Source organism: Phacochoerus africanus, chromosome 2 (assembly GCF_016906955.1).
Source record: "Phacochoerus africanus isolate WHEZ1 chromosome 2, ROS_Pafr_v1, whole genome shotgun sequence".
Lineage (NCBI taxonomy): Eukaryota > Metazoa > Chordata > Mammalia > Artiodactyla > Suidae > Phacochoerus > Phacochoerus africanus.
Genome location: NC_062545.1, coordinates 187,700,056 through 187,714,308, shown reverse-complemented (window position 1 = coordinate 187,714,308; position 14,253 = coordinate 187,700,056). Strand labels below are relative to the sequence as shown.

The 14,253-nt window shown below is 42.0% G+C and overlaps 1 protein-coding gene across 1 annotated transcript in view; it reads right to left on the bottom strand.

The window, feature by feature from the left end:
- PELI2 (pellino E3 ubiquitin protein ligase family member 2) overlaps positions 1–14,253 on the bottom strand; it is a 206,708-nt gene that overhangs the window by 145,266 nt on the left and 47,189 nt on the right. The window contains exon 2 of the mRNA XM_047767420.1: positions 8,763–8,892. Within this exon, the coding sequence (XP_047623376.1) occupies positions 8,763–8,892 (130 nt within the window). The remainder of the gene's footprint in view (positions 1–8,762; positions 8,893–14,253) is intronic.

Sequence of the window (14,253 nt, the reverse complement as noted above, 5' to 3'; positions counted from 1 at the left end):
ATTCAAATTATAACTGGAAATTTGTACACTTTGACCAACCTCTCCCCAATTCCCCCATCCCTTGATAATAACTATCATTCTAGTCTCTGGGTTTGTGAGTCCGTATTTTAGATTCTATTTATAAGTGATGCACAGTATCTTTCTTTCTGTGACTTATTTCACTTAGCATAATAAGGTCCTCATCCATGTTGTCACAAATGGCAAGATATCCTTCTTTCTCATGGGTGAATAAGCCTCCACTGTGTGTGTATGTGTGTATACACACATACCAAGTCTTTATCACTTCAACTGCTGATGAATATTTAGGTTTTTCTCATACCTTGACTAATGTGAATAATGATGCAATGAACATGGGAGTGCAGATATTTCTTTGAGATTTTGTTTTCCTTTGTATATATATGTAGGAGCTGGACTGCTGGATGATATGGTAATTGTATTTTCAGTTATTTGAGAAACCTCCATACGGTTTTACGTAATAGTTCCACCAATCTGCAATCCCACCAACAGCACAAAGGGGTTCCCTTTTCGCTGCATCTACCCCAACACTTGTTATTTCATGTCTTTATGATAACATCCAGTCTAACAGGCAGGAGGTGATATCACTGTGGTTTTGATTTGTGTTTCACTGATGATTAATGATGTTGAGCACTTTTTCACGTACCTGTTGCACATTTGGTTGTCTTCTTTGAAAAAAAAAATGTCTTTTAGATCCCTTCTCCCCCACCCCCCCTTCTTTTTAGGCCCACACTTGTGGCATATGGAAGTTCCCAGGCTAGAGGTTGAATCAGAGCTGCAGCTGCTGGCCTATGCCACAGCCACAGCAATGCGGGATATGAGCTACATCTGTGACCTACACCACAGCTCATGGTAATGCTGGATCCTTAACCCACTGAGCGAGGCCGGGGATCAAATCCGAGTCCTCATGGACACTAGTTGAGTTTGTTACCACTGAGCCATGACAGGAACTCCCCTTTGCTTATCTTCTAATTATATTGTTTAGGTTTCCTTTTGTTCTGCTCTTGAGTTGTATGAGTTCTCTCTATATTTTAGGTATTAACCTTTTATTAAATACATGATTTGTAAATTTTTCTCCCATTCAGTAGGATGCCTCTTCACTTTGTTGATGGTTTCCTTTGCTGCACAGAAGCCTTTTAGTTTGATGTAGAGCCACTTGTTTATTTTTGGTTTCGTCTTTGCTTTTGGTGTCAAATCCAAAATATCATCACCAAGTCCAATGTCAAAAAGCTGTTTTTTCTGTTTTTTTATGGTTTCAGGTCTCATATTCAAATCTTTAATCCATTTTGAGTTGATTTTTGTGTTTGTGGTCCGGTTTCATTCTTTTGCATGTGGATGTCCAATTTTTCCGACACCATTTATTGAAGAGCCCATCTTTGCTCCATTCAGTATTCCTGACTCCTTAGACATAAATTGACAATATACATGTGGGTTTATTTCTGGGTTCTCTATTATGTTCTGCTGATCTTTGTGTCTGAAAAACCATATGATTTTGATTACTATAGCTCATTAATATAGTTTGCAATAAGACAGCATGATACTGCCAGTATCATGTTCTTTCTTACAGTTGCTTTGCCTATTTGGGGTCTTGTCTGATTCCATACAAATTTTAGAATGGCTTGTCCTATCTCAATGAAAAATGCTCTTAGAATTTTGATAGAGATTGTACAGAATTTGTAGATAGCTTAGGATAGTACTGTCATTTTAACAGTACTCATTCCTCCAATCCATGAGCACAGAGTATCTTTCCATTTATTTGTGTCTTTATCAATTTCTTTCATCAATGAATTTTGTTTTCCATGAACAGATCTTTCATGTCTTTGGTTAAATTTATTCCAGGGTATGTGATTCTTTTTGATGCAATTGAAAAAGGGATTTTTTTCTTCACTACTCTGATGATTCATTACTGATTTTTGTATATTGATTTTTGTATCCTAAAACTTCAATGAATTTGTTAGTTCTAACAGTATTTTGGTGGAGTCTTTAAGGTTTTGTATAAGCAATTTCATGTCATCTGCAACAGAAATAGTTTTACTTCTTTCCCAATCTGGATGCTTTTTCTTTCTTTCTTTTGCCTAATTGCTCCGGCTAGGACTTACAGTACTGTGTTGAATAAAAGTGGCCAGAGTGGGCATCCTTGTCTTGGTTCTGATCTTAGGCAAAAAGCTTTTGGTTTTTCAGTGTTGATTATGATGTCAGCTGTGGATTTATCTTATATGGCCTTTATTACATTGAAGTAAATTTCATCTGTGTTCAGTTTGAGGTTTTTTTTTTTTTTCTAATAACAAAGAGATGTCAAATCAAGTGGGTTTTGTCAAATGTCTCTTTTGCACTTATGGAGATGAACATATGGTTTTATCCTCCATATTATGAATGTGTACCATATCAAGAGAGAATAAGTCTCTCTTGATATGGTATATTATCTTTTTAATGTACTGTAAAATTTGGTTTATTAAAATTCTGTTGAGGATTTTTGCTTCTATGCTCATCAGGAATATTAGTATGCATTTTTATTTTCTTGTGGGGTCCTGTCTGGTTTTGGTATTAGGGTAATGCTGGCTTTATAAAATGAGTTTGAAAGGATTCCCTCCACTTCAGTTTTTTTGGAAGAATTTAAGAGGGACTGGTAGAATTCACCAGAAGTCATCTGGTCCTGAGCTTTCATTTTTGGGGAGGTTTTGATTACTGATTCAATCTCTTACTAATAATTGGTCTGTTCCGATTTTCTATTTTTCCATGATTCAGTCTTGGTAGGTTACATGCTTTTAGGAACTTATTTCTTCTGGGTTGACTAATTTGCTGCCATATAATTGTTCACAGCAGTCTCTTATGATTCTTTTACTTCTGTGGTATCAGTTGTGACATCTCTTTTATTTCTAACTTCTCTTTTTTCCTTGAGTCTAGTTAAAGATTTGTCTATTTTGTTTCTATTTCAAAAAAACACAGCTCTTAGTTTCATTAATCTTTTCTATTGTCTTTTTATCTCTATTTTTCATTTCTGCTCCAATCACTATTATTTCCTTTCTTCTACTAACTTTGGGCTTGATTCGTTCTTTTCTAATTCCTTGAGGTATAAAGTTAGGTTGTTCATGTTTCTATTTTTTGTTAACGTAATCAAGTTTGGAGTTCCTGCTGTGGAGTAGTGGGTTATGAATCTCACTGCAGTGGCTTGGGTTGCAGTGGAGGCGTGGGTTAGATCCCCAGCCCGGTACAGTGAGTTAAGACACGTGGCACTGCTGCAGCTGCGGCTTAGTTTCAATCGATGGCCTGGGAACTCCCATATACCGTGGGTGCAGCCATTAAAAAAAAAAAAAACAAAAAAACAAGTTGTTTTTCATTTTAGAAATACAAATGATTTGTCTTAGGTTTGTATTCCTGTACGGTGTCAAGAGATATCCTGGACTTTGACTTACTGCTATTTTTTATCTTCTCTGACAGATTCATGTTTATGACATGGAAAAGTATAAAACTGCTGCCTCTTCGTAATAAAATAATATATTCTGAACTTATAAATATCAAAACACCAGACCCTACTAATGCAAGAATTATAGTGCAATAACAAGGAAAGAAACCACAATAAAAATTTTTTTTTTTTTTTTTTTTGCTATTTTAAGGCCGCACCCATGGCATATGGAGGTTCCCAGGCTAGGGGTCAAAATGGAGCTGTGTCTACGCCACAGCCTCAGCAACAAGGGATCCGAGCTGCATCTGTGACCTACACCACAGCTCATGACAACACCGGAATCCACTGAGCAAGGCCAGGGATCAAACCTGCATCTTCATGGATCCTAGTCGGGTTTGTTTCTGCTGTGCCACAAAGGGAACTCCCAAAATAAAAACTATTTAAAACTCAACTATTTAAAAGCCATAGCAGAAACTCTGAGGCTAATGATAATCAGATGAATCTCTTTAAGCAGAGAAGGCTCCAGCTTCACAATGAATTTGCACAGTAGAGATATGCCACCCGTTGCCATGAAGACCTGGGGTGGACAGACAGTGAGTGATACAAAAACAGACCTCACTAGAGCCTAGGAAATTAGCTTGAAGTAATGAGTTCACACTGAAATTTATATGATTACTTCCACCACTTCTCACAGTTATGACCATATTATTCATTGACCAACAAGGAAGAGTTTTAATAACTTATCCTCCAGTAGAGCCATTCCAGTGCAAAGAGCTGAAGAGTAGTCCTGGTTGAAACAATCCCATTAAAACGGCCCTAATTTTTCTCTCAACTATCATTCCAAGACCACTGATATTTTCCATTCTGAAATCATGCCAAATGGAACAAAGTGACAGTTAAGTTATTTTTTAAAAGTAAAAATACCCCAAAAAGGAGATTTCGATAAAGCACCATCTAAGAAGGAAAGCCATGTTGAAGAGTTTTCCACTGCAATGCTGCTGAATTTAAACCATGTAACCAGCAACGTATTTACCTATCAGGCACCATCCCCATCCCCGCCATCAGACTATTTACAGGTTAAGTGAGAGCAAAATCATTATTCCCTCCATCATTCAAAAGTAAATGAAGGAGCAGAAATCTCAAGTTCTCAGTCATATTATGCCACCCTGCTTCACACCCTTCACTGTTTCCCCCTGGAAAACAATCCAAATTCTCCAACTGGGACCACAAGAGGCCAGACCTCTCTGCTGGCCTGGCTAACTCCTCCTTACCCTCCAGCTTGCAGCTCACAGTCCTCACAGTCCTCAGAGGTCCTTTCCCCGTCCACCCAGACTAAACTCCTCCTCTTCTCAAAGCACCTTACTCTCTTTCTGCACCATGCTTTTCAAAACACGCAATAAGAATGCACCTGCATGACTCCTCATTATTTTATTCACAGAGGATTAGCTCCATGCGTACATGTTTTGGCCCCTCATAGTACATCCCATACTTAGCATGATACCTGGCCACAGAAAAGAGCTAAATAAATGTGTATTGAATATGAATGTGTGAATAAATTACTAAATGCTCTATGTCCATGAACCAGAACTGCTAAAAGTAAAACAAGACTTCTGGGATTATTTTTCTTAACATTATGTAACAGGAGAAATATCTTTGAGTGTTACTATTCCAAGAGGAAATATGTACACAAATGAAGATGACACAAATAGCAATGACACAACAGTGGCACATACTTGCCACCCACATCTGACTTAGCTTGGACACTGGGAGGCGTGCAAGACTAAGTGGTCCCATTTCCCAGCTGTCACCATCATCAGCAAAGGGGTACTGACTGTCTGGTCTGCCCCCAGACTGTGGGGCAGAGGGAAAGACTGGGGCAGAGGAAAGAAACAGCATAGTCCAAAGGCCCACCACTCAAATCCTAACCATGTTAACCACCCTGTACCCTTCTAGGGCTCATTGTCCAACTCCAATCAAAGACAATTCTCTCATTATCAATACTGCAGAACCAGAAATTTCACAGCAAGGCCCTGCAATTCAGGGTCTAACAGCTTTTACTGGCATTTGGATGGGAAATCAGGTGAGTGAGAAATAAGGTAACAACACTCCAGCAGGGCCTGGGAATGGGCCAAAAGCCAGGGATGCAGGAAAAAGGGTGAGAAAGGAAACCTGGGGTGGCGTTAACATATGACTGGAAAAGCCAAGTGGGCCAACAACCATGGTGTATAAGGACAGGCTAAAAGGATGGATGCATTGATGAAATCAGATAAGGAAAGCATATGTAGAGAATGAACAGGCAGAATGAACTAGAAGTTCTGGTTATTTACAAGTGACAATGTGCTATAAGGTCCACTCTGTCAGTGGAAAAAATGGAAGAGAAGTGAGTCTCAAATTGAAAGTTAAAGTGCCATGCACCTCGGATGCTAATACATAGTTGAAAGGGGTCTGGGGAGTGACAGATGCTAGGCTAGGTCCTGAGTCACTGAAGTGGCTCTAACACAGAAGAGTGCACTGGAGGGCCAGAAGGTCAGGGGTAGGGAGAAAAGGTATAGCTTAAGTGAATAATGCAGGGTTACAAAAGAAGAGATGGAAATGGAAACAAAATGAAATCATTTCTAGTTCCATGAGCTGGAATAAAAAAAGTCTACTGGTGCAAAACCAGGATTCAGTTATGGTGAGGATGAGGAGGGGCATTTGAAGGAAAGGTTAAATACATAAGAGACTTGGTCTAGGAGGACAACAGGCCAGGTGGCGGCAGCAGCAGCAGCAGCAGAGAGACCGGGGTGGGAGTTTGAGAGGGAACAGAAATGAGGGATCTGTGACCGAGGTGCTGCATCAGGAAGGATGACATGCTATGTACAAGGTCCTCGACACACAGGTACCAAGATGAATAAGGAAAAGGCTCACCTTAAATCTTTATCTACGCATTTCCCTTGGTCCTGCTTAAATGACCCTGCGTAAACCTATCAGGTTCTCTCCTGAAAATTTAAAACATTTAAAAGCAACAGAAGGTAGCTGGAGTCAAGGCACTTTATGACACCCTTAAAGAATACCTATGTTAACTCCTGTTGCTACTGTGGTTCTCTTTCCACAGAGCCTGGTTACTCATTCTAAGCGTCCTGGCTACCTTTTTTTTTTTTTTTCTTGGTCTTTTTAGGGCCTGTAACACATGGCAGTTCCCAGGCTTAAGGGGCTGAATCAGAGCTACAGCTGTTGCCCTACGCCACAGCCACAGCCACAGCCACACTGGATCCTTAACCCACTGAGTGAGGCCAGGGATCAAACCCACATCCTCACCAATACTAGTTGGGTTCGTTACCAATGAGCCACAAGGAGAATTCCCACACTTTTAATAATGTCCCCATGTTTTATCTCTCTTTTTTTGCTTTTTTTTTTTTAGCCAGAATCATTTCTGTCACTTATAACTAGAGTACCTTACCTGATTCAGCAGGGCCCTGCCCATAGCTACCTCATTCATTTTATAAATGAAGAAACCGAGGCCCTGACGATCTATTTTCCTCAGGTTGTAAAACCAAAACCCAATTTTCTCTACTATTAGTATTGTCAGCAATATTGCTCAACACAGATTTTGACAGACAGCTTCCAAAAAACTTAAAATCTAAATAACCTCAGGTAAAATCTAGGTATAAAGGTAAAATATAAAAAGCTAAAACTGGAACAGACGGAGGTGGGTAATGAGTACAAAGTGCCATCAATGGTCTTCCAACAGAAGCTACTGGAAGATATATTTCATGGTCTATCTTAACATGAAGCCTGAGTATTCAAAGATTTCCATAACGTATTTTAAAATAGCTGAAGCCACTGTGTGAATATAAACTCTGAGATTTAAAAAAAAAAAAAAGTAAATGTAATAATGTACAGAGCCAGAGGAAGGAAAGATAAACATCAACATACAGACAAAATTATAAGGACCACCTCTACATCAGAATATTCTTGGCACTCACCACATGCTTAAAAACATTAGTCTTAGGATCCTTCTCCACCAAGTATTATTGGACTCTAAAATGTTTCACATACTTCTCTGACCTTCCAAGATTCTGCTGCTATTTCACTTCCTCCTTTTCTCAGAACCTTTGTAAGACTGATTTCCTTTGTTTTCCCTACAAGTGTCCTTCCCATCCTAAAACTTTTACCTTATTTCCCTTTTTCCAGCCAATATTTCTCTTTCCTTTTCCCTTGGTGTTTGACATTTTCTGATTTAACCATTCCCGCACTAATACAGGATGATCTTACTTGGCACATTCTAGCAAACTTTTTCCATGGTGCTCCTGCAGAAATGACAACAGGAGCTTTTAAAATAAAACCATACACAGGGATGATCTGCTTCTAAGACGAAGTATAAATACCACATGCGCTTCATGAGGCTTTTATTCTCCTTGAGCCATTGTTTTTCAGTAAAAATAGGAATCAAGTCTCTTACTTATTCCAGATGATCCAAACCTATTATGACAAACAAACACATACAGACAACACCCCAAATGAAATAATTCAGGGAAATATAATTATTTTATAGAAAAGGAAACTACATTATGAATTAACTGATTTAATTAAAGGAAAAACTATCATAAATCTAATAGGTAGAATATATCAACCAGAATGGAAATGCAGGTTTCCCCTCCACTTACATATCAGAAAACAAATGAAATCATCATAAAGAAATTAACATTTTATATACTTCAAACTTACAACAGGAAACATGAATAACAGACTTCCTACAGCACTGAGATCTGTTTACTTACAATTTTTCTAATAAACATGAATAACAGACTTCCTACAGCACTGAGATCTGTTTACTTACAATTTTTCTAATAATTACACAAATTCAATTGCATGTCCAAGTAGTTTATGTGAAAACACCTACTATTCAATTAACGGAAGGAAAACAGCCAAGATTTAAAACAAAACTCTCTTCAAGTTAAAGAACATCATTTTTCTCTCAACCACAACTATTCTCAATTGATACATACTAATTCCACTACATCCTAAAGCAGTGATTCATTATGGGGCGACCTAGGGGAGGATGTGCCCCCCCACCCACCTCCCAGAGGACATGAGGCAAGGTCTGGTGACACTTTTGGTTGTCCCAGTGGTGGGGGAGGTTAGGGGTGAGGGGTAGGGTCTGATGTGTTACTGGCATCTAGTAAGTAGAGGCCAAGGAAGCTGCCAAACATACAAAGTGCAGAACAGCCTCCAACGAGCAAGATTATCCAGCTCAAAAGACTGAGAAACTTCCCCATCGAGAAATGAGACTCAAAGGAAACAGCAGCTGATGCAGAGTAACCATGAGTCACCGTCAGTCTGCCCCACTCCAAGGAGCCCCTACCTTGGATGCCTGCGGTGTGGAAATCACATGAACTGTGCTGGGTTTGACTCCGTTGGCCTTCGGCCGCTTGTAGAGCGCAAACCTGCTTTTCCTCCGGCCTCTGTCTCCATTAGGTAAAGCACCATTGTACCTATAAACAGAGATGAAGGGTTTATTTATCTGTAAGGCATTAAGAATAAAAGTTCAGGAGTTCCCATTGTGGCACAGTGGTTAACGAATCTGACTAGGAACCATGAGGTTGCGGGTTCGGTCCCTGCGCTTGCTCAGTGGGTTAACGATCCGGCGTTGCCCTGAGCTGTGGTGTAGGTTGCAGACGCGGCTCGGATCCCACGTTGCTGTGGCTCTGGCATAGGCCGGTGCCTATGGCTCCGATTCGACCACTAGCCTGGGAACCTCCATATGCCGCAGGAGCGGCCCAAGAAATAGCAAAAAGACCAAAAAAAAAAAAAAAAAGAATAAAAGTTCAGTGGGATAAGGGAAAAGATAGGAAAACTCATAAAGAATTGCCCATTAAACACCCCAGAAAAGGGCAAGGCTGCAAAACAGACTTATAGACTTCAGCTGTAATGAAATTCAAATCACTTCCAGAAACTTAATTTAAGAGTGATGTACAAAGTAATTATGGGTTTCTTACTCTACAAAGTCAGACTCTTCAAATCTTTTTGGAAAGAGTCAGAGTATAAATAAGCAAATGAGAATTCTGCAGAGGCCGTATTACTGCTAGCTCAATTCAGCAAGCGGCGTTCTAATGGACCCCAGAGAAACACTCAAGAAATATTTTTAAATGAACTAGTTAGAAAATAGCATACTAATTAAACCTCATCTCTCACGCTCAAATCATGTTAATGGCTATAAGATCTTTATTTGTAAGAAGACCAAATTTAGTTACTAGCATTCCTAAAAGTTCCCAATTCTCCACTTTCATTCCCATTTCTATTTGAACCCTTACTGTCAGGTTAGCAAAAAGTAGCCTGCAAAAATTAAACATAAAACATGACTCTACAAGAAGGCTGCACATTAAAAGGCCCAAAAGTAAAAAGATGAGCTGTAGTCCACACACTATCAAATATCTTTAAAAGTCACCTGGGAGACGTTATTGTCCTTAAACAGACTTCCTGAATTAATGCCTTAAGCTAATACCAGTGTTCAAAAAGAAATGCAGGACTGCAGGAGTGTGTCCATTTCCACCTGCATTTTCTGACTCTGGATGACAGGTCCCTGTATGTTCTAACCGCTGTCTCGTGTTGTCACATTGCCATGACTATTCTCTAAATCCCTTCTGGCAGAAGTTCTTTTCAAGAAGAGAAACGAAAGAGAGAAAGGAATTGTTTCACATTTACACAGGTAGACATAACCACTTCAAGGCTCCCTCCGGACACCAAAGCCAGGAACAGCACCTCCAGTGGCTTCAACCTCTCCACAAAGTCTTGCCTTTTTGTCCCATCACACCAGACAGCATGGTGGCAAAGGGGATGCGAGGCCCACTGAGCACAGCAAAAGTCGGAATAGGGGGGATGTGGTGTTTGGTTTAGACGTCAGTAGCTACAGTATGCCTGTGGATTTAAATTATCACCAGAAGTCACTCCTGCTGTGTTTTTAATCTGTTTCCACTTCCATCACAAAGGAACAGCAGCTACATAGAAATGTCTCTGGAATACAGACATTTCAAGTCTTCTTCCTCTCCTTTTTCTGAGGCAGGATCAGAAGAATGTACATTATTGTCTTAAATAATGTTTGTGATCGCTACGATAATGAACATATCCCTGAGAAAACAACCATTAGAAACCCACTAGAATCCATTAGAACCTAGTAAGAGAGTGGCAGAGGCTTTTAAAGAGATCTATCTGCTCAGGAGGACATTCCGTTTTGGGAATCTAGCCCTGAACTCCCTAAGGCATGCCCTGGCAGCATGTTTGAATGAAAAGGCCAGGCCACCACCCTCCACACCGCCCCAGAGCTGAATGGCTGGAGGTGGACATCCGGCCCAAGCTGGCCAATGACATTCTCATCCAGGAAAATGCAGAGCTGGGACTGTGAGCCAACTGGCCAGTCGCTGTGGATGGCCAGAGCTGGAAACAGTAAGCGCAGGAGCTGTGGGCACGTCACAATCTGTCACATGATGAAGCAGCAGCGAAGTGAGAAGCAAGGCAGATGAACAGGGACAACAAGCAATAAAAAGACATGGAAATAGCATCTTTCAGGGCTTCTCCTGGCCCAGACGTACTCTGACCCTTATTCATGAAATTCTTTCTCGTCTTAGCTAACTCAGGTTGGTTTCTGCCACTGGCAACCCCAAAGCCATATCCAATATAAAGGTGAAAACAGAAAAAGCAGAAATGTCAACCATAACATATGCAGACATGCTTAAATTGCCTGAGCAGAGATGCGCAGATATTGCAGGTTAAGCAAATAATGTGCCAGCCTACTGACTATGCCTAATTAATACATCTACATTGTGGCCAGTGAAAAATCCTATCGGAAATAATTGAGGTAAGAGGGGGAGAAACAGCAGCATGAGGAGATAAGTTTCTAATCAGGTTATTCATTCAATATTTATGATGCCAAGTATAAAGCTACAATGATGGATGTCAGCCACCCTGTATTCAGAGTTCTCCACTTAAAAGGAGAGAAAGACACAAACACAAGCATAATAAAACAATGATGTAACAAGATGCACCAGCCACACAAAGCATGTGAGGAGAAGCATTAGGGAAGACCTTTGTGGAGGAGACGCTGTGTGAACTGTGCTGAAATCTGAACAAGACTAAATGAGGGGTGGAGGGCAGTTGTAGGTACAGAGGCAAGGAGGAGTGGAGTGGTTCAGAACTTCCAGGACAAAGGGCTCAAGAGGAGGGACGTGGCTGGCCAGGGGCATGGTCTTTCACCCTAAGAGGAACGGGAGTTGGGATGATTTAAGCAAAGCCATGATTGCAACTAAAGTCATCGCTAGGGCAGCACATGCAAGATGCAAAACTACATGAGGGTCAGGACAACAGACGGGACACTAGCTAACTATAGGAGGAATGCAGTGACTTGAATGGTGGCCCCCAAAAGACGTGTCCATGCCCCAGAATGTGTGAATGTGATCTTATGTGGGAAAAGGGTCTCCACAGATATAGTTAAGAATCTGGAGATGAGAAGATCTTGGATTGCCGGAGGGCCCTACATCCAATGACAAGTGTCTTTATCAGACACATGGGGAGAGAGGAGATGACATGGGAAGATGGAGGCAGAGATGAGAGTCAGACAATCCAGGCCAAGGAATGCAGGAGCCACCAGAATCGCAAAGATCCCAGGAGGAACCCTACCCCCGGGTCTTCAGGGGCATCGCAGCCTCACTGACACGTTGACTTGAAGACTTGAGGCCTCCAGACCTGTGAGAGAGAAAGTCTGCTGTTTAAGCCACCAAGCCTGCGGTCACTTGTTACAACTGCTATGGGAACCTGTAACAGCCGTGGCCAAATGGTGGAAATGAGCTGGAAGATTAGACAATTTGAGAGAGCTGTTTTCAGTGCTAGATGAACATGAGAATTACCAGGGAAGCTTCATAAAAATATGCACACCTAAGTCTCAAGAGATGCTGATTCAGTAGTTCTGGGACAGAACTTTTAAAAGTTCCATGGGTACTGCTCACTTGCAGCCAGAGTTGAGAACCTTAATTTTAAAGGCAAAAATCAATAGTACTTGGTGACCCATTTGGCTGCACGAAGGGAGGGACGGAGGAAGGGAATGTCACATGCCTTCTGGCCCAGGCCAAGATTATGGTATTATTAGAAACAGGAGTGATAGGGACATTCAGGGGAAAATGAGTGTGAAGCAAGGGAGGTTATAAACTTGAGTGCCTTCACCGTCCAGGTGTGGAAGTGAAAATCATGAGAGTAGATGAGATTATTCAAGATGTACGGAATAAACAAGGTAAGGACAGACCCTGGGAAAAACAACCATCTAAAGAAATGAACCCTTCTTAGTCATGGGCAGAAGGACCAGGAACAGGAGACAGCTGAATCACCAAAGACAGGAGAAGAGAGACTTTCAACAGTGTTTCATCAGCGGAGAGGCCAGTCAGTAGAAATACACAAGTATGACTTGGAAAAGAACAGGTTGTTGGTGACCTCACCCATTTTCGAAGCAAACAAGCAACATAAAAACCAGCAAAGCCCTCCAACGATGAGCCCCTCTCTCTCTGATCCTCCCCTCTTTCCCATCTTCGCACAGCCAAGAACCTTGACAGAGGGTCACTTTGTCACACCCACTGTCCCCCTTCTAGCCACTGCTGACTCTTCAGCCCACAATCATTTGACCTTTGCTTCCAAGTCTAAAAGGACATGCGGCCACATCATCTAACCACCGCCCCATCCTTCCTCCCCACCCTAGTCTCTCAGTGGGTCTCCTATCAAGGAGCACAGTGTAGTCAATTAACCCTGGCCACAAATTCCCATCACTTCTCCCAGGAGGGTGAGCAGAACCTCCTCTCCCCACACCTGGGCTGCCCTGAGTGACTGGCTTGCCAAGAGGATGGGAAGGAAGTGAGGTGATGAAACCTCCAAAGCCAGGTCTGAAAAAGCCTTGCAGCTTCTGCCCAGGTCTCTTGCGAGCCCTGAGCTGCCCAAAGAAACCTGGGACCCCAGATGGGATTCCTCCCCAGGCGGCTGGGGAGGCCACATGGAGGGGCTCCAGCCAGCGGTCCCAGCTGAGCCCAGCTTTCCAACCCCCTGCCCAGGCACCAGGTGTGTGACCAAAGCCCTTGTGGACTCTCCAGACCAGTCCATCTGCCTGCCGACTACCACCGAGTGACATGGGACAGAAGAATTGCCTGGTTGAGCACTGCCCATAATATCCCTGGCCATGGAATGGTTCAGTAAGTAAGATGGTGATCGTTCTATGCTGCTAAGTTAGGCATAAATGGTCACATGGAACAGACACCTTGGGCAAACCCCAGCCCTTCAGCCATGGCCTCCCTCCTGGCTTCACAGCCTGTCCTTTGACCCCTGATCTAACTCAAGGCAAGTGCTGTCACCTCCTCCTGAATACTGTCGCCACATCTTCCCCTGGCCCTTCTTGCCTCCCCATCTGGTCCTTTGTCCCTCTGGGGAACGGGAAGTCTGCCTCCAGCACCTGGCTTAGAGGCTGGATACAGAGCAGGCACTGACACCCCCCTAGCCGACCATGTAACAGAGGGGTCTTGTATAACAGAGTAGAGCCCAGACATAAAGATGAGATTCTGCTCACAGAGATGAAGAAGCTGACTACTCCATGAAAGGTCAGAATGCTCTCTGGCTTGGCAAACTTCTCGGCCAGTAAGTTTGTGGAAATAAGATTTCCCAGTGCTGCTGGCACATCTGTTTCAGCTGCCAACAGCAGTATTTTGATTCAAACCCACAAGTTGCTTTTCGAGATCCACATTTAAAAAAAAAAAAATTCTGGAGACTTAAAAAATCCACTTATTTAGTAAATGTGTGATGAAAATATGGCTCTTTCTATATGCAGGGCA